Source organism: Geotrypetes seraphini, chromosome 9, assembly GCF_902459505.1.
Source record: "Geotrypetes seraphini chromosome 9, aGeoSer1.1, whole genome shotgun sequence".
Taxonomy (NCBI): Eukaryota; Metazoa; Chordata; class Amphibia; order Gymnophiona; family Dermophiidae; genus Geotrypetes; species Geotrypetes seraphini.
Window position 1 is genome coordinate 6,655,063 of NC_047092.1, and position 20,633 is coordinate 6,675,695.

The window sequence follows — 20,633 nt, forward strand, 5'->3', positions numbered from 1 at the left end:
AAACACAAATATGATCATGTTACCCCTTTATTTAACACTTACAAACCATGTGGCAAAAAGATAGTTGTATGATGTAACCCAGACTGATAGTATTCAATATATCAAAAGTATGTCTAGGTTTATATTATGTTATTCAATTCTTCGAAACCTGACGCCTCAGCCCCACCACTCCGCCGCAATGTTCAATTCAAAAAAGCGGGAAGTTTAATGTGGAAGCCTCATCATTGGCTGTCGGGTTTGTAATGATTTTTACTTGTTTGTTTTTTATTTGCTTTTTCAATTCTATTAAATTTTAAGAACCTTTAAAGAATAAATATTATAAGACTCTTCAATCCTTAGTTTTTAAACGTCATAGTATAAACTCTAAAAGTTGTTTATATACTCATCTCAGCATAAACCCAGGGAGTCAGACCCTTTATTTAAGGCACTTCGTTGGCTTCCTGTCTACTGGAGAATTCAGTTCAAATGTGCCAGTGTGAAAAATGTAGATTGTTGGACCTTTTAACAAATCAATGGGCGAAGTTTAAAGATATATGGGAGAAATATATTGAATTGGAAAAAGAAGATTTTTGAAAGATCTAAATTGTATTTTATCCTATCCTTATGAAAAGAGAATCCAGGCCTCCTGGGGGTGGTGGTGGAGGGGGGGGGAGTGGGATTGTTTAAATTATTTGTATGATAAGACGTGTATTATTTATCAAGGCTATGAATAATGTCAAAATGTAATTTATGTCTTGTAGTGAGATCATTGCAATTTATGTTCTTTCTGTAAAATTATTAAAATAAAGAATTAAAAAAAAAACAACCAAATATGCTAGTGTGATATTTAAAATTCTGGATGGGATTTTTCCCCTTGAGTTCCTGTCTTTCTCAAATCCTGCACACCATCTAATTCCAGAAGTATCCAGAAATACAAACTTGGCTTTCCTACGGTAAAGAGAATCAAAACGCCATCCAATTTTTGCTGATCTTTTCCCTTCTCATTTGCAAAAAATTGGAATGAGCTTCCGTCTGAGGTTGTTTTACTTTCTCAATTACCAATCTTTCGGAAAATGTTAAAAACTCACTTATTTCAGAAAGATTCATCTGTTTCAAACTAATGGTTTTTGAATAGAGATCATCTTTCATTCTTTACTTGATCTATGAAAATTTGTTAACCGAGTTGGGCCCTTTTCGAGGGATGAATCGGTTTATAAAACTAAAGATTGGAATACTTGCGGCTAGCTGGCTTAGTGCTATAGTATTTAACCATCTGGGAACCTTTCCTGGCCACTTATATAGCACTGAATATCGGGTGGTAAATGCTTAATGCAGTTTAGATGTTCTGGTTATTCAGGGCACAAGCACAGAGGGACTCTGCTATCTCCCAAAGTCAGATTTCTACACGAGTGGCAATACATTACCAGCTGCTACAAAGGATGGGTTTTATAGCACAGTCTAGATAGAAACATAGAAACATAGAAGATGACGGCAGAAAAGGGCTACAGCCCATCAAGTCTGCCCACTCTGCTTACCCACCCCCTGTCTATGCCCTAATGACCCTCGTAGGGATCCCACATGGGTATCTCATTTATTCTTAAAGTCTGGCACGATGTGGCGATCAGTTGGCTAATTCTACTTTATGGGCAACATTCTGGAATTCTTTTGTTTCATGTTCCCTAATTTTGTTTGTTCCATCTAGAACTCTTCTAAATTGGAAAACAATTGGCGGATTTGGTGTGTTTATATGCTAAATATGAAAAAAGAAATGTTTGCAGTAAGTGTGGCAATTTGAGGAGATTTGACCGAATATGGGAACCTTCGCTTAAATTGTCTAATTAATATACTTATGGCAGTTATTATGATAATCTTACAACTTCTCATGACTAATGTTTTATATTTATTGCATTAGTATTATCCATTTGTTCTTTTGTATTTATATATATATATATAGTACCTATATTATGAATTTATATACAGGGCTCCTTTTACAAAGGTGCGTTAGGGCTTTAACGCGCTGAATTGCTGCGCGCTCTAGACCCTAATGCCAGCATTGAGCTGGCGTTAGTTCTAGAAGCGTAGCGCATGGTAATTTCCTGCGTGCGCTAAAAACGCTAGCGCACCTTAGTAAAAGGAGCCCAAAATCTAATAAAATATTTATTGAGACAAAAAAATTGTCTTGTAGTGCTCTCATTCCGATATTTAGGGGTCCTTTTATTAAGGTGTGGTAGTCGTTTTAGCACACGCGTGTTTAGCACGTGCTAAAATGGCTAGAGCGCCTTAGGAAAAGGACCCCTTAGTATCATGGGCCCCTCCCTCCTTCCTTTCTAGCATGCATCCTATATAATAAAAAGCTAGCCGCGCATGCACAGTCATACTGCGTGCTTCCAAGATCTCTGATCTGTGAGATGTAGTTCCGTGGCTGCAGGAGTGTGCATGTGTGGGTCCCCAGCACTTGCCTAGAAAGGAATGGCTACCAGCGTTGGACTCCCTCATGAGCCGCACCAGCGTCGGAGAAGGCTTCCGACGCTGGTGGGGATTGTGAGGAGCCGCAGCGATACTTGCACGGATTAGGCCAGACTCCAGCCGCGAGCCATGCGAGGGAGGGAAACAGACTGAAAAAAAAAAAAGGTAAAAAGCTTGGCTTGCCTGCGGGAAACTCCATAAGGGAAGGGGGGGGCCCTTTGAGCAGACTAGACCGCGGGAGGGAAGGGGGAGGGACCAAAAGGAGCAGGCCACATCTGGTAAGAGTAGGGAAGGGGGGTGGGTGAAAATGCTGCTACTGCTGCACAGGGACCTGGAGGGGAAGGGAGAGGGTCAGAAAGACAGAGAAAGGGGGCCAGGGAGGGAGAGAGACAGACAGACATATATTCTAGCACCCGTTAATGTAACGGGGCTTAATGACTAGTATAATATAATGTTCCTCTTGCCCTATTTCCTTCTTTTGTTGTTTGTTGAGGGATGGTTTGGGGAGTGCATGAGTTGAACTAAAATTGCAAAATTATTCTCTCATTTTTCTTTTCTGTCCATCGATGATAAATTTATTTTTCCTCCTCTCTGCTTGCACCATTTCATTTACTGTATGCAAACCACTCGGAAAGACTCAAATTTGACCGGTATAACAGATACTTATTACACCTGAAACTTTTAAAGCTAGAAAATAAACCAGAAACCCGTAAAGCTGTGACGGTGCAGATTTTGGCCTTCACTTTCCCATGCAAAAGATGTGAATAAAAGAAATCAAACAATCACCTTACCATTTGACTTTTCGCTATCTGCAGGCTTCATCTGAATGGCGTGATGCATCTAAGAAAAACACAAAGGAGAAGAAAAGGAATCCGTTTAAAACGGTCACAAAAGACATTTCTCCCTCTAGCATACGCCTGGAATGTAAAGGGAAACACTCCAGGTTAGTCAAACTACTTCATTTCGATGATACCTCTTTTACCTGATAGAATTGCTTGCATATTTCACAACATCTGGCTATGCCACACTACAACAGCTTTACAATTGTCAAACCATACAGCAGCAGCTCAGAAAGGACTGGCCAGGCACTGCAAGACAGTCTGCATAAGATTGATGCAATGGAATCGTAAACAAATTTCAACTATCCATGAGGTGTTCCTCCAAACTCAGCAATGACTGCTGGGAAATTTTAAGATTAATATGATAATATTAATGACTAGTATTTTAGCCCGTTACATTAACGGGTGCTTGCTGTCTGTCTTTCTTTCCCCCCCACTTCCCTGTGCAGCAGCCACAGCAGCATTCCCTCCCCCTCCATGTCCCTGTGCAGCAGCATTTCCCCCACCCTACTTCCCTGTACAGCAGCATTTCAATCCCCCCCACTTCCCTGTGCAGCAGCCGCAGCAGCAGCATTCCCTCCCCCACACCACTTCCCTGTGCAGCAGTAACGTTTCCCTTACCCCCCCTTCCCTTCCCGCGGTCCCGGCAAACCTGCCGATTCCAGCGGCGTGTGCAGCACTCTACACACGCTGCTTCGGGGCCTTCTACTGCCCTGATTTACTCTGGCACGTCCCTGATGACATCATCAGAGACGCGGCAGAGCAAATCAGGGCAGTAGAAGGCCCCGAAGCAGCGTGTGTAGAGTGCTGCACACGCTGCTGGAATCGGCAGTTTTGGAGTCGGGACCGCGAAGAACGTAGCGGCTGGAGTGTTTTTTCAGCGCTTCCCTTCCCGCGGCTCCCCTCGATCCCCGCCAGCGTCGGAAGCCTTCTCCGACGCTGGTGCAGCTGGTGAGAGGAGCCGAATATTGTGGAAAGCAGGGAGTCCAGCGCTGGCGGACAGTCCTGTCGGCGAGTGTAGGCAGGTGCTGGGAAAAAGGCTGGGGACTCGCGCATGCGCACTTCTGTGGCCACAGACCTATGGATCATGGAAGCACGCAGTTAAGAGTGCGCATGCGTGGCTAGGGTTTTATTATATAGGATAAATGAAAGCAAAATGTTTAGGAGGAGTTTACAAGAAGCTTAAAAAAAGAAATAATTGGGCTCATAAGACTGCTAGAACCTTAATCTGTAAGAAAGGTCTAGTTACAGGGCTTCACAGCTCTAGATCCCCTGGAGTACGCTCGGCTTGGTTTTTTTATTTTGCTGACCTGTGTTACATGCTTCCTTTCTCTTTGACATCAGAATAACCAGAACAATTAGACATATCAAATACAAAGGAGAATAGGAAGTTTTTAACTAGCATTTTTCCTCCCTTTCCATTAGAATAATGTAAAATGCCAGCCCAGTGGTTATGCCATGCGCTGATACGCAGGTGCTTCTTGATTTGATCCCATATTGAGTCTTTTGCTCCCGAGGTCAGCTGGGCTAGAGAGGTATTGGAGGTATTAGATGCTTGGGTAAGGGTGACACCTAGTGGCTAGATTCAGGAATCATGATTGTAGGTTTCTAGACAGTTGCACATGAACATAATATGGGGGTGGGGTGGGGTGGGGGGAAGAAATCCCTAGTAGAGAATGACATGGGGACAAATTTGTCCCTGTCCCATCCCATTGGGAGAACAGTATGGAAAATTGAATAAATGAATAGGGTGAAAAGTTTCAGCCTCTGATCACCAGAGCTGGTGTTGTGACGTCATGATGCCGCATTCCACCGACAAGAGCCGACCTCATCAGTGATGTCACAATTGTCCTAGACTTGGCTCACTTTTACTACATTTTGATTTCTAGAGTGGTGCAGTGTAGAGAATGATGTGGGGACACATTTTCCCCATCCCATCCCCACGGGTTTTGTCGCTGTCCCTGCCCCATCCCAAAGTTCTGCCTTAACCGCACAAGCTTTGAACATTTACGAATTTTTTTTTTTTTTTTTTTTTTTGTAATTTTTATTTATAATTATACAATCTTATTTTACAAGAATTAATTCTTGTACATTGAATACAGGAAAGAAAATTTTAACGCAATAATACTTTTGCCACAATCATCATAATGATGATAATAAACCCCTTCTTAGACCACAATAAACAGGGGTTGACCAAAACTAAAATTAGAGAGAAATTTAAAGGAATAATACAAAAAAGAAAGGCATAATGTATCTAGCGCCCAATTATTATTATCCCTTAATCCTTAATCCTTGATGATCTGCTTAACATCTAGAAATTCCTTCAGATGGTTAGGAGAGAAAAAAACATATTTAACACCTAAGTACCTAACCAGGCATTTGCAGGGATACACCAATAAAAATGTTGCTCCAATATTTATAGTCTGTTGTCGCATTGCAAGAAAATCTTTCCTCCGTTCTTGTGTAGTCTTAGCTACATCAGGATATATCCATATTTTCCGTCCCCCAAATAATTTTTGGGAATTTTTGAAAAACAATTTCATAATCATATTCACATCCTGTTCAAAGACAAATGATACTAGTAATGTTGCTCTGTCCATTTCAGATGTTATCGTTTGTTCCAATAAAGCCGTCACATTTGCAAAATCTATCACATTTGTCTCTCCTTCTCTTACTTTCCAAATCTCATTTCCATCTTCATTTACCTTTCCTTTTCCATTTCCATCAGGCATCTTTTTATTTGGTAAATAATAAATTTTTTTAATTGGAGGAATACAATTTGAAGAAATTTCCAAATTCTCAATGAGGTATCTTTTCAGCAAATCAATAGGTAACATTCCTGAAATTTGAGGAAAATTTAGAAAGCGGAGGTTCAAACGCCTGTTAAAATTTTCAAATTGTTCTAGTTTCTTATGAATGATAGAGCTATCTTTAATTGAAGCCAATTTGAATTGTTGCAATTGTTGTATGTCCCCCTGCATTTGCTTGGCTTGGCCTGTAAACTCCATTTTCATAGATTCAACTGACCCAGTCAAAATTTCCAGTTTTTCATTTAATTTTGTTACCTCATCAGTTGATTTTTCAATTTTCCCTTCCATCCTCTGCAACAATTGCCAGATGCTGTTCAAAGAAACCTCCGTTTGAGAGAGGGAAAAATCCCCTCTCTCTGCTGTTGATTCCATCTGCCGTCCCGCCGACAACGCTGAGCCCTCGCCGGGAGACCCCACGCTTTCACTTCCGAAAGCGTGTGTCTCTCGCCACAGCGTTTCGGCTGTAGCCGGACACGGAGGCGTCGTGGGAGCTGAAGGAGACAACGATGTTTCAATGCCCGAAAGGGCCAGTGACTCCCTCCCGTCACCGCCCAACGCCGAGCTCTCCAAAACATTTACGAATTTAAAGTGTTTGAGGCTTGGGCAGATGAGGACAGAGCAGGAATGGGGCCGGGACAGGAAAGGAACTTGTGGGGATGGGATGGGAAAATGAGTTAAAATGTGTCCCCATGTCATTCTCTGATTCCTATGTCTAAGCAATCTGGATGTCTGGTAACTCTAGGGATACGATCACACAATCTCAGGATTACTGAGGCAGCAGCTCACCCACTAGGTCATTCCCCACCTCCATAGTGACTGTTCATACAAAGTCAGGAGTGGTACATGAACAAATTTCTTGTTTACAAAAGGACTAGTGAACAGATCAGGCCTGTTTTGGAGTCTTTGATTTTGCATCAGTGCCAGACTTGACTTTTATTTAATTTTCCTAGAACAGTGGTTCTTAAACCTGTTCTGGAAGACCCCCCCAGCCCGTTGGGTTTTCAACATATCTCTAATGAATACACACAAGAGAAATCTGCATGCCTTGCAAATCTTGCACATTCATTAGGGATATCTTGAAAATCCCCAGGACAGGTTTAAGGACCACTGGAAGATGTGAAATATGATACAAACATTTAAACTTCTCCCAGGCTTGTGCAAGCAATTAGGAGTTTTCTTATATATTAGTAGCCCAACCTACAGTGTAAATTACCTTCACAAAATAAAATCCCAAATTGCTAAAATGTCACCTCTTCAAGGAGAAGCTTAAATATGGTGCAATGGCATAGTATAGGGGGCAGACCGCCCCGGGCATTGTATTGATGGGGGTGCCAGCACCTCTCCGCCCCCCGCAATGCTCAAGCCCTCCCTGCCCCCCACACCATTTAAAATCTTCACCAGCGAAGGGATCAGAGAATGACATGGGGACTCTTGTTTTAATGCTTTCTGAAAATATATTATGAGCAGCATTTTAAAAAGAAGATTTATCTCAGCATAAGGATGTGCAAATCAGCAGGTCAAAAATAGACATCCATCTCAGAACAGGATCGAGCCAGATGGACATTCATTTTACAAACTGAAACGTTAAAATTATGAATGGGGGAAAACAAGGAGAGAACAAACAACGGAGGTGACTAATCGATGTTCAATTTCCTTTATTGATTGAAATGACTTGACACGGTCGTGTTTCGGCCCCAGTGGACCTGCCTCAGTCTCTGGGTTCTGATTACGAATCAAAAACCATAAAAAGTTCACAGTCTTCTATTTCAGATGCGCTAGTAAAATCTTAAAACATCCGATACTGCTGTCTCAGTAAAACGAAACCTTCGCTGTTTGTTCTCTGCTTTCACATTTGTGGAGGTAGCATCTCCCGTTTCTTGGGATGATGGGGGAAAACGAGGGACGTGAACGTCCACCTTGTAAAAAGGCAACAGAGATGCTCAAGTTTAATAAGTATTTGATTAATCGCTTACTCAAATATCTAAGCGATGAACAAATCATTCAATTTACAGATAATACAGGGGTTATAAAAGACAGATGGACACTGAACAGAACATATTAAATTAACGACTAATAGAATAAACAGAAAAGGAAAACAAAGGGAAAGGCAGGGTAATGAAGTACAATAATAATGATAGAAAGAAGGACGATTATGGTAAAAAACAATAGGAGGGAAATAAAAGAAGTAGCCTTATGAAAATAAGCAAAAATAGGCTGGGACTCCTAAATATCATAAGCTTCTTTGAAAAGAAAGCTCTTAAGTTTACTTTTAAATTTATCTAAGTTCTTTTCTTCTCTGAGATAAATAGGGAGGGAGTTCCAAGTTTGAGGAGCTGTGACAGAGAAGATAAAGTGCCGCCGTGTATTAATAACTTTAAGTGAGGGCATAACTAATAGATGTTGGTCAATAGATCTCAGTGATCTGATTGGGGTATAAGGGATCAATAACTTGTAGATGAAAGCTGGGGTTTTATATAACAGGGATTTGAAAGTAAGTAGATTTAGTTTATATTGAATTCAATGCACAACTAGAAGCCAGTGCGCTTTCTTAAGAAGAGGAGTGATGTGATCAAATTTCCTTGCTTTCATTATGAGTTTAATTGAGGTATTTTGAACGATCTGCAAACGTCTAATTTCTTTTTGTGCTATTCCCATAAGTAAAGCATTACAATAATCAATTTTCGAAATAACCAGGGAATGAATTAGTAGAGTAGAGGGATAGCGTAATAGTAGAGCGGTGGGTTGAGATGCAGGGGACCCAGGTTTAAATCCCAATTCAGCCTTAAAGAAACATATCTACTCTACCTGAATGTTCACTACTTCAATAGCCTTCAGGTACAGTAGGCAGTTTTCTGTCCCTGGAGGGCTCACAATTTATGGAAAAAAAAGTGCTGAAGTAAGATTTGAACCTAGGTCCCTTGGCTCACAGTCCACTGCACTAACCACTAGTGTACTACTCAGATTTGTACGCTGCTTTGTTAAAAACATTCAGAATACATGAAGCTGTCATGTAGCCAGGTATCTCTTTCTGGCTTCACATTCAAGGAGGAAGTAGGGGGAACCACAACCATGGGTGGGGGGAGGGGAATTATGGAGGCATCATGCCTTCATCCTTCCCGTGGACAAGCAGAACATTTTTCTATAACCTAGATGTGCCAAGGACCAGGTCTAAATAACAATGTTAATCTTTATAGATATGTACAACCTTTCCCCTTCTATGATCAGAGTTGGAGGTTCATGGTAGGGTCCAAACCACACCCCTTTGCCTTATAGATGAACTTCAGTCTTAGGATTTCCATATGTTGACTTTATATAAATCGGGATTTGAACATCCTTGCAATACAGAGATCTAAATGCCAGTTTTCAGATGCTGAAAACAAGACTAGATCTTCTAAAATAACCACCCTAACCACCTATATTAACTGCCTCAACCTGCTTGTTCTCACCTAAATTGATAAAGCAAGAGACTCGCTTTTGCTAAACTCGGGCTGACTCATTTCCATTAATTTTGTCTGTCTGTATCAGGGGTGGGCAACCTCGGTTCATGAAGGCTGCAACCCAGTTGAGTTTTCAGGATTTCCCTAATGAATATGCATGAGATCTGTTTGCATACAATGGAGGCAGAACACGCAACTAGATCTCATGCATATTCATTGGGGAAAACTTGGCTGGGTTGCGACCTTCAAGGGTTTATATAGTCAAGAATTTTGTTTTTTTGTAGTACACCTTCAACCATTTTGCCTTGCAGCAGGGTCGGACTCACTGGACTAAAATTTTGTACGATGCAAGTTAGAAAGGTCTCACTTTCATGGAATGTGAATTGCTCAGGTGAGTGAAATCTGGCCCTTATGGACTACAAACTACTGGTCTGGGTTTGCATCCTACTCATAACGAATCTTCATGAGATTATCTGCACACATTTGTTCCAAGAAAATGATTAATTTGCATTGTTATGAGCAGTTTGCAGCCCTGAAGGTGCGTGCTCTCACTCTGACCTCTCAGCATTATCCATCATTCATGAACTACACAGAATCCTGTTTTTCGTGCTGAGCAGTGGCGTACCTAGCATATGTGATACCTGGGGTCCATCATTTTTTGACCCCCGCCCATCTATATGAAAAATATGATTTTTAGTAATAATCCACATATCGCACAACAAGAGTGTACCTAGGAAAAGGCAGCATCTTAAACACTGCAGTGAGCACTAGAACACCAACACATACATTGTAAAACTAAACAAGCCAGATCCTGCACAGTCAATTGATCCTGTACAGTCGATGCTATCAGAAAGCCATGTCCCTCTCATACACACAGACAGATACATCCTCGCCCAATGGAATAATCACAAACTAAAAATAGAAATATGTAGACAAAAGTTAAACTGAACTGCCAAGAAACCAGACTCTGCATACAATGCAACACCACAAAAACAGTAATACATGTCCTCTAATACTGTGCAAAATATAAAGACAGTAGATGTAAATTTGAAAAAACTGATACATAACAATCATCACTTTACAAATTAACAAATAAAAATAAAACAAATAATGAGAAATAAGAAAATACCATTTTATTGGACTAATCCCCGTAAGCTTGGTCCCCATCCCCGCAAACCCCCTGATTCCATCCACAAAAGCCTTGAATTGTTTTATATTGAACTTATATTAAAGTATAAAAAGAAACAATATTCTGTACAATTGTCAATTTATAAATCAGCGTCTTCTCCCCACTCTCTCTTCCCCATTTCCCTTCAGCGTCCTCAGCCCACTCTCTCTCCACTTTCCTTCAGCACACGCACATAAAAACAAGCAAGTAATTTTATATCATTTTCATTCTATTCATTCATAGAAATTAAAGTCTAAATAATGCCAGTCATATAACAAACCATGATTTTACAAAAATAATTCCCTGCACAGTCAAGCCTGCAAGGATTACTAGATGTCTTTCAGCAGCTCCCCTCCCTCCCCCCTCCCTTACCTTCGTGGCCAAGTCAAAATGATATACCAACAATAAAATTTTTAAAACAGAAAGCACACTATATGCAGAGAAAATGTTAATTATCATTTATATTCCGTGGGTTTTCAAAGAGGTCAAGGCAGATGACTTTATGCAATGTCACCTCAGTAACAACTATACAAAAATAGACAACTATACCCCCTCCCTTTTTACTAAACCGCGATAGCGGTTTTTAGTGCAGGGAGCTGTGCTGAATGCCCCATGCTGTTCTCAACGCTCATAGGCTTCCTGCGCTAAAAACCACTATTGCGGTTTAGTAAAAGGGGGCTATAGTGCAAAATATAGACAGCATATATAAATTCTGAAAACAGACACATTTTGATCACTAACTTGAAAATAAAATCATTTTTCCTACCTTTGTTTGGTAATTTCATTAGTCTCTGGTTGCACTTTATTCTTCTGACTGTGCATCCAATATTTCTTCCCTTCTTTCAGCCTCCTATATGCTTCCTCTCCTCCAGACCTCATTCCCTCCCCCAACTTTTTCTTTGTTTCATCCTGCCCCCGTCTTTCTTTCTCTCTCCATGCCCCATTTCTTTCTTTCACCCTGCCCCTTTCTTTCTTTCTCTCTGCATGCCCCCTTTATTTCTCTATGTCTGTCTCTGTCTCTCCATGCCCCCTTTCTTTCTTTCATCCTGCCCCCTTCTTTCTTTCTCTCTCATGCCCCCTTTCTTTCTGTATGTCTGTCTTTCTCTCTCTCTCTCCGTGCCTCATTTTTTCTTTTTCTTTGTTTCACCCTGCCCCCTTTTTTTCTGGCTCCCTGTCCCCCCCCGTTTCTTTCTTTCTTTCTCCCTCCCCTCCCCTATGCCACCGCCATTGGGAAAATGCTGCCACTGCCGCTGGGGAATAGGCTGCCACTGCCGCCATCGGGAACAGACTGGCTCCGAGTTCGCCCTGCTTCTCTTCCCCACGGGGACGACCAACTCTTTGCTGCCCGAAGTCAATTCTAAAGTCGGAGAGGACGTTCCGGGTCAGCCAGGCAGCGATTGGGTGGCCCAGAACGTTCTCTCCAACGTCAGAATTGACGTCGGGCGGCGAGAGTTGGTCGGCCCTGCAGGGAAGAAAAGAAGGGAGAACTCGGCCAGCTTGTTCCCGATGATGGCAGTGGAAGCCTTTCCCCGGCGGCAGCCTATTCCCCAGTGGGTGGCCAGCTGTGCACCCCCTTGGGGCATGCACCCGGGGTGGACCTCCCCCCCCTTGGTACGCCACTGGTGCTGAGGTATTTCTGCATAGCAGCAGATAAGAACGAACTGAGATTTATTAAGTGTAACACAACTTTCATAAGAGTCTTGTGACATACATTTTAGGTATTTTAATAAACGTGTATATTAAAAGAGAATCCCTTGCTTCTTTCTTATTCATTCCTCTACTGAATATTAAGAGGCTTCTGCTAATTTTATTTCAACGGCCCTAAGTCCTGCAAATAAAATCTGTAAACCTAATTCAGACTCTATGCTTATGTGTTTGCTGCTGTTCATCTGGTGCTTTGTTTGTTTCTTTTTTTTTTTTGTTATATAATCAGCATAGCTTCTTTAACCTCAGAAGCAGACATGGTTCTCAGTTAACAGTCCCTTCCTAGACGAGATTACTTTCTGCCAGAGATTTTCAGCTGCGCTGTTAGTCCACTTGAATCTGTAGAAACAAGGTGAGACCTTTTAATTGGACTAACTCGATACATCTGTGACTGGCGTTCAACGAGTTGCCCTCTCTTGATCAGGTCAGTAAGAAACAGTGCAGTTAATACTGGCTTTACACAGCGCAAACTCATTTAGGTCTTAGGCTGCCCTTGTATGTTATTACAGGAAGGGGAGGGCGGATAGGTGACAATGGAAAAAATTTACAGTCGGGGATCCTTCTGTCTGATAACGGCTATTAAAGCTGATGTCCTTGTTAATTCTTTGGGTTTGTTTCAAAGTGTTTCATCACCTTAATTTCAAATGTTTTCCTTTCTTGAATGCTCTTAAAACTCCCTTTAAGTAGCCTACTTGTCAGGTGATCTTTAATTCTGCCCTCATACGTCTTATGATGAAGACCACAGACCACCGACTTCATCCTGTTTATATCTTTTTGAAGGTGCGGTCTCCAGAATTTTATACAATATTCTAAATGAGGTCTCACCAGAGTCTTATACAGGGGCATCAATACCTCCTTTTTCCTATTGGCCGTATCTCTCCCTAGGCAACCTAGCATCCTTCTAGCTTTTGCTGTTTTGCCACCTTAAGATCATTGCATACAATCACACCCAAGTCCCCCTCCTCTTTTATGCACAAAAGTTCTTCATACCCTAAACTGTACTGTTCCTTTGGGTTTTTGCAGCCCAAATGCATGACCTTGCATTTCTTAGCATTAAATTTTAGCTGCCAAATTTCAGACCATTCTCCAAACTTCGCCAGGTCTTTCCTCATGTTATTCACACCATCTGGGGTGTCTACTCTATTGCAGATTTTGATATCATCTGCAAAGAGGTAAATCTTAGCCAACAGCGCTTCAGCAATATCGCTTACAAAAATGTTAAAAAGAACAGGCCCAAGAGCCTACTAAAATGGTCGATGGTATTTGTCATAAGACTTATAAGATTTCAAAACATATACTTTGGAGGAAAGGCGGGAGAGGAGAAATATGATAGAGAGGTTTAAATACCTACATGGCATAAATGCACATGAGATGAGTTTCTTTCATTTAAGAGGAAGTTCTGGAATGAGAGGGCAAGAGGTAAAAGGCTCAGAAGTAATCTAAGGAAATACTTTTTTTTACAGAAAGGGTGGAACAGTCTCCCAGTAGAGGTGGTGGAGACAGAGACTGTGTCCGAATTCAAGAAAGCCTGGAATAGCCACGTGGGATCTCTTAGAGAGAGGAAGAGATAATGGTTACTGCAAATGGGCAGACTGGATGGGCCACTTGGCTTTTATTTGCCATCATGTTTCTCTGTTTCTGTGGACCCGACACAGCACTGTGTTTTGGCGTCTGAGGAATGCTTGCATCAGGGGTCACTGTGGCGCATATGTTCACAGATGACAGGTCTGGGATAAAACAAAGCTTGGTCCAACTAACATTCCAGAGTAACTAAAATCACTGAAAAACTATGGAAGCATTTCTATAACCATAAAGCTCTATGATCTTACAATGCAGGTGGAAAGAGCCTTTATCAATAGGAAGAGGAGATGCAAATGTTAAGAGCCTTGGCCAATAGGGAGAGGAGGAGATAGTGGATGTTGCAGATGGGCAGACTGGATGGGCCATTATCTGTCATCATGTTTCTAAGCGGTTTACAATAATAAAAATATTAAAAAATGGAAAATAAACATTAGGACTTACAGGATGGACAACAGACAGGACCTTGCTTGTGTCATATACATTTGATTACAAAGGGTTGAGGGGGAGAACTGCAATTCTGAATAGGAGGGGAAGACATTTAAGGTTAATACATTAGGAAACGGGAAGATTACGTTTGTGTTGGAGATGTAGATAGAATGTTGCTTATAAATCGAACGCATCCTTGAATAGAAAGGTCTTCAGATTTGATTCAGATCTGTCCATAGAAGATTCTTCATGGAGATGGGAAGGCATGGAGTTCCATAATTGACTAATGCCACTACTTCCATAATTGACTAATGCCTTTAATTTGGAAACGATATGGGAAGTGATCTCTTCTTTGGGATCTCAAATATATCAGATATCATCTCAATGTAGTGAAATACTCTCCGAGATCACAATTTTGAAGAAAAAAGTCAAGAGACTTAGAAATAACTGCTACAGATTATTCAAAGAGATTGGAAACTCTACAGTTTCAAGGAGAATCCTGGATTAAAGATAGTGTGAGTGTACACTTTAAATTAGAGGTCTTAGAAAATGCAGTCAGAAGACAAAACCTCAGGTTAATTAATTTTCCGAAAGTATTTTCGATACCTGCTCTTGATATGTTTAAAAAATATTTATCTGAGGTTTTAAAAGTTTCAGAACCTTCTTATCCTCTGACTTCCAAGATTTACTATCTACCCGTCAGGAAGAAAAAAGCAGTTACGAATCAATAAGGAATATCAATGGATAATCTGGACCTGACAAACATTTTGGAAAAAACAAGCTCATAATTGGAAAAAAAATATTTAATTGGGAGACAGGTGCCTATCTTCCTAGCAGCGAGTCTACAAAAGATAGGCGTATATCGCATGGCGCCTAACACCAAAGTAGGCATGTGCAGGGGTGGAGAAAGACTTAGGCACTTCTAGGCATGGTTATCTAAATGGTTTAGGTGCCTATAATGTAGGCTTTTAAAAGCCTGGCCTACATTACAAGCACCTAAGTTTTAAATTAGGTGCTGCTAAGCGCAATTCTGTAATGGGCGCCTAAGTGTGAAAGTGACATGCAATAGGGTCCAGATTTTGTAATTAGGCACCCGTTATTGAAATGCACTTAGCAGCACCTAACTTAAAACTAAGGCCCCTGTAATAGAGGGCAGGGTTTAAAAGGTCCTTTAGAGAATCATGCCTAGTGGTGCCCAAGTCTTTCTCCACTCCCCTAAACACGCCTACTTTGGTGTTGGGTAGAGCGCCATGCGATAGGCACCTAGTTAAATTTTATTTATTTTCCATTATGAGCTCTTTTAACCCTTTATTTGGCATTGTTGATCAGAAGCAACTTGCGTCTTCTAAGGCTCTTCGGGGTGATCTGCATCTCCAAATGCCTCTTACTTGGCACTGTTGCTCTCGTTCAACGTCAAGTTACATAAAGCGGCCGTTTCACCATCTGCCAATTAAAGGGTTTAAGTTGTGGTAAGTTCACACTAGCACTTAGTAAAGGGGCCCCTTAGATTTTAATTTCTCTGAGGATGTGGTAAGAGCAGTTAATGCAGCTGGTTTTAAAAAAAGGTTTAGGCAAGTTCCTGGAGGAAAAGTCCATAGTCTGCTGTTGAGACAGTCATGGGACGGTAGCATGGAATGCTGCTACTATTTGGGGTTTTGCCAGGTACCTATGACTTGGATTGGCCTCCATGAAGAAGGAATACTGGGCTAGATGGACCATTGGCCTGACCACCCAGTAAGGCTATTCTTATGTTCTTAACTAGCACTTACTAAATTTGCATGTCACTTTAAGCTACCAGTGAAAAAATGAGAGCAGCGTCCATGTAAATATCACATTAATACAGGTAAATCAAAATAATAGCATGCAGAGCTGAAGAACAGATCTCTATTCGAGTCCCATGCAGGCATCTCGCTGATATCACGTTATTAATTTGGATTTAGTTCCTGCATACAGCAGAGAGCATTGTTCACACCAACAAGGTGGCTTAGGAGCGAGTTTCATTCCTGTTACAGTACGTGCAAAACTAACCTGTTTGGAGAAACACATACAAGTACTAAATTAATTAGAACAAAAAGAAAGAAAACCTGGGAATAAGGTCCCAAAAGAGAGCAACAGAGCCAAGAGGCAGGCAAGCAAAAAAAAAAGACGGCAAAGAGAAATCCTATATTCCAGCTTGAGTCCTAGCTATAAGCAGCATATTAACTTTAACACAAGATTCAATAAAAAATACCATTTATAACGCAAAATAGGTTTTCAGAGAGTTTCTGGTTCACATCTCATTATTAAACCCAGTGGTGACCCCTAGAGACAACAGCTGTGACAATGCATCTTAGAAACTCTAAAGCCGTGAAATATTTATAGGCTGGGGGGAAAATGACTTGGTAATAGGAGATGTGCATTGAATAAGAACATGAAAGGGGCAGAGGCATGAAAGATAAATACTTTTTATTCACGCTAAGATAATCTGGTCATTTTCAACCATGAGCAATAAAACAAAAGAAAAAAGTGCATTCAAAAAGATTACGGATGGCAAGAAACTTGTTTAAGACTGGATGCCACCCTCTAGACTCATATGGTCTGGTGAAATGAGAGATTTCATATTTTGCATACACGAGCAGAGCGTTATTGCAGCTGGACATCACAGGGCTTTTTGCTTTGCTTTATCTCGTACTGAATGACTTCTCAGTCAGTCTCCTGGCATGCTCAAAGCAGAAAAATAAAATGCAAGATTCCACTGGCGCGCTGCTTTGGTTACTGAAGTGGAATAGGAAGACATTTAATTGGTGACCAAAACATCAATTAAAAAAAAAAAAAAGATGAATAACATGCTTTAGTATAATTTTAGGACAGCCCAGTCACGGCATCAACCACAATGTAACAGCTCTCATGGCTAATTGTGTGACAACAGACTGCCATACAGCTCCAGGTTATCAGGCACAGCCTGAGCCATTCCTGGGTTTTTTTGCTGGTTGTTCCTGCTTCCCAAGACAAAGAAATATACATTACAATTATGACTAATTGACAGCACTTTCTTTAATAAGTGCAAAAAAAGCTCTTGATTTCTCTCTCTGACAAACAGTCCTTATCTGCTTATATTCCTGTCAGAGTTAAACAACATTTTAATGTATTTCTACAAAAACAAAATAAAAAAACACAAAAACAAATGAGAAACACAAAAAAAATTAAAGAGAAAAAAAAAAATTCAAGGACAGGACATTAATCAGGATGGATTCTGTTTACTACTACTATGAATTATTTCTATAGCGCTACCAGACACACACAGCGCTGCACAGAGTCACAAAGAAGAAGAAAACAGTCCCTGCTCCAAAGAGCTTATAATCTAAACAGCCAAGACAGACAAACAGGATGCCATGGATACAGTTAAGGGGAACGGTTAATCAGCTGGCTGGGTTGGAGGGCAGAGGAGTAGGGTTAAGGATTGAAGGCTATATGAAAAAGGTGGGTTTTCAGTCTGCTTTCAAACAAGGGAAGGGGCTTGATGGACAAACTCAGGCAATTTATTCCAGGCATAGGGGGGCAGTTAGATGAAAGGAACGAAATCTGGAATTGGCAGTGGAGGAAAAGGTTAACGCTAAGAGCGGCTTATCTGAGGAATGGAGTTCTCTGGGAGGTGTAAAAGGAGAGAGAAGCGAGGAGAGATATTGAGGGGCAGCAGAATGAACACCCTTGTAGGTCAGCTATGAGATCTTGAACTGGATGCGATGGCAGATAGGGAGCCAGTGAAGTGACTTGAGGAGAGGGGTGACATGAGCATAGCGAGGTTGGTAGAAGATGAGTCATGCAGCAGAGATTGCAAGGGGGAGTGGTGACACTGAGGGATACCAGTTAGAAGTAGATTGCAGTAATCTAAGCGTAAGGGTACGAGAGCGTGGATAAGGGTCTACTAGTTTTCCTGCTGGATTAACTGGGTGTCGTGTTTCACAGCCCCCATCTCTAACTTGGCATCTTGGTTATTTTGTCGAAACTATGCTATTTCTGGAGCCAGAGATTAGCTGTCACCCAATATTATACTCATCAAGATGAAGAAAGGTGTTGCTTGTAATTGTGTGAGCTTATGATATCCACACCTTACTTTCATAACAGAAACTGGGTCAAGCCAAAAAATTGTAAAAATCCACAAACAGATCCACCAGATCAGCCCACAGACGTAAACTATCCTTCCCCTCTCTACATGGCATCCTCCACGCAGGTAAACTGGGAAGATCCCTCCTCTCCAAAATCACGGGCCTTTGGAACGATCTCACTATCCCGCTGCGGAACCTGGGCTCCCTCCAACTGTTCCGAAAACAATTGAAAACCTGGCTTTTCTCTAACATATAACATCTCTTCTCCTGCTTACATCCCCTCTTTTCATATGCTCTTGTAATCTCTCTCTCCCCTCTCTTCTTATATTTTTAAGCATTGTAAACCGTGTCGAGCTCCACTTCCGTGGAGATGATGCGGTATATAAACTTAAGGCTTAGTTTAGTTTAGTTTAGTAATAAAACTGGGTAAAATCTGTATTACTGGAGATGCTGAATTTTGAAACCTCATAAAACAGAAAACAGCCTTTATTTTAAGAAGTTTTATTACAGATGTTTAAATACTTGAAAGATATTAATAAAGAACCAAATCTTTTCCAGAGAAGAGAAAATGGTAAAACTAGAGGGCATAATTTGAGGTTACAGGAAGGAAGACTCAGGAGCAATGTTAGGAAGTGCCTGGAATGCCCTCCCGAGAGGAAAATGGTGCTGGGATAAAAATAGAGGATCTCTAATTAGAAAACGAAGGATGTAAATTATTGGACAGACCTGCACAGTCTGTGTCCCATATATGGTGGTTTACTGTAGGATGGGCTGGGCATCAATGGGAACTCCACTAATATGGAACAGGAGGATGTTACTGGCCAGACTTTACGGTAGATGTCGTGCAAACAACGAGATAGTTGGATAGACTGGAGTCAGCATTTGGAACCTAAGACAATATCAGGGGAGTTTAGTCTATAACACAGACATATCAGAGAGACGACAAGTTAATTTAATCATATTTTTAATGGGCATAATTAATGGGCAGACTGAATGGACCGTTCAGGTGGTTATCTGCCATCATTTGCTATGTTACTTGTGTTCTGGCCATCTGAAGACTGGCCTTTAGACATCCATATTACACGAAACTCCAAACTCCAGACATGCTCTAAATCAGGGATCTCAAAGTCCCTCCTGGAGGGCCGCAATCCAGTCGGGTTTTCAGGATTTCCCCAATGAATATGCATTGAAAGCACAAAGATCTCATGCATATTCATTGGGGAAATCCTGAAAACCCGACTGGATTGCGGCACTCAAGGAGGGACTTTGTGACCCCTGCTCTAAATGCCAATCCTTCAACATAACTCATTGTAGATATTAAAAAAGTTTAGCGTTTTGTAACTTTGAAATCTCCCTCTGAAGTGCAAGTTTACATTGTGATGTCATCGGGTATTGTTAAAGCTGCCCTGTCATTGGCTGGTGCCTTGGCGGAGCCAAATTAACCATGTTATTTCCTCAGAGAGACAGTACAGGTTGCGCTTTAGGGTGAAACCAATACAGTTCTATTTTCCTACATCATGTTATAAGCAGTAATTTGCTCCAATTGATTACACAGACTAGACTGGCACTGCAACTGAGCGCTAATTTTACCCAGGGCTCTTCCATGCATCAAAGACCCCAGAGAATATCTTCACAGCATCTAGCTGCTGCAACGTCCATTTTTAAGATAGATTTTTACCTCCTGTCAAGTTTAGGAGAAGTATTTACAACCATGATTTTTTTTTGTGTGCTTTTGTCAACACATTCCCTGAACCCATTGTGGTTTCCTCATTAAAATTTCTTCCTATCCCAGATAATGCTGTTGAAACCTCTTGGCTTACACATAATGGATCTGCAAATGTGTCTTTGGGTCTCACTTATAAACTATGAAATGGCACTACAAAGAGTTAAGTGCATGACAGGCTTAAAGTTTCTTACTGTGAAGGCCAACACCTAGCCAATAAAATACTGTATGCAATAAACACATCAATGATTAAGGCTTCATTTACAAAGAGACCTTTATTTGTGATCCCAGATCTTTTATAAGATTCAAATATGAGAGTCCGGGGTGTAGGGAACACACTTTTCCACTGAACCTGTGGTAACTATCTCTCCTCTCCCTAGATGACACAAAGCAAATTAATAGTAATACAACTAAA

At 41.1% G+C, this 20,633-nt stretch overlaps 1 protein-coding gene across 17 annotated transcripts in view; it reads right to left on the reverse strand.

Moving 5' to 3' along the window:
* CELF2 (CUGBP Elav-like family member 2) overlaps window positions 1–20,633 on the reverse strand; it is a 1,015,007-nt gene that overhangs the window by 136,740 nt on the left and 857,634 nt on the right. For all 17 annotated transcript variants that reach the window (XM_033957563.1, XM_033957566.1, XM_033957556.1 and 14 more), the window contains one exon: window positions 3,237–3,285. In XM_033957563.1, the coding sequence (XP_033813454.1) occupies window positions 3,237–3,285 (49 nt within the window). The remainder of the gene's footprint in view (window positions 1–3,236; window positions 3,286–20,633) is intronic.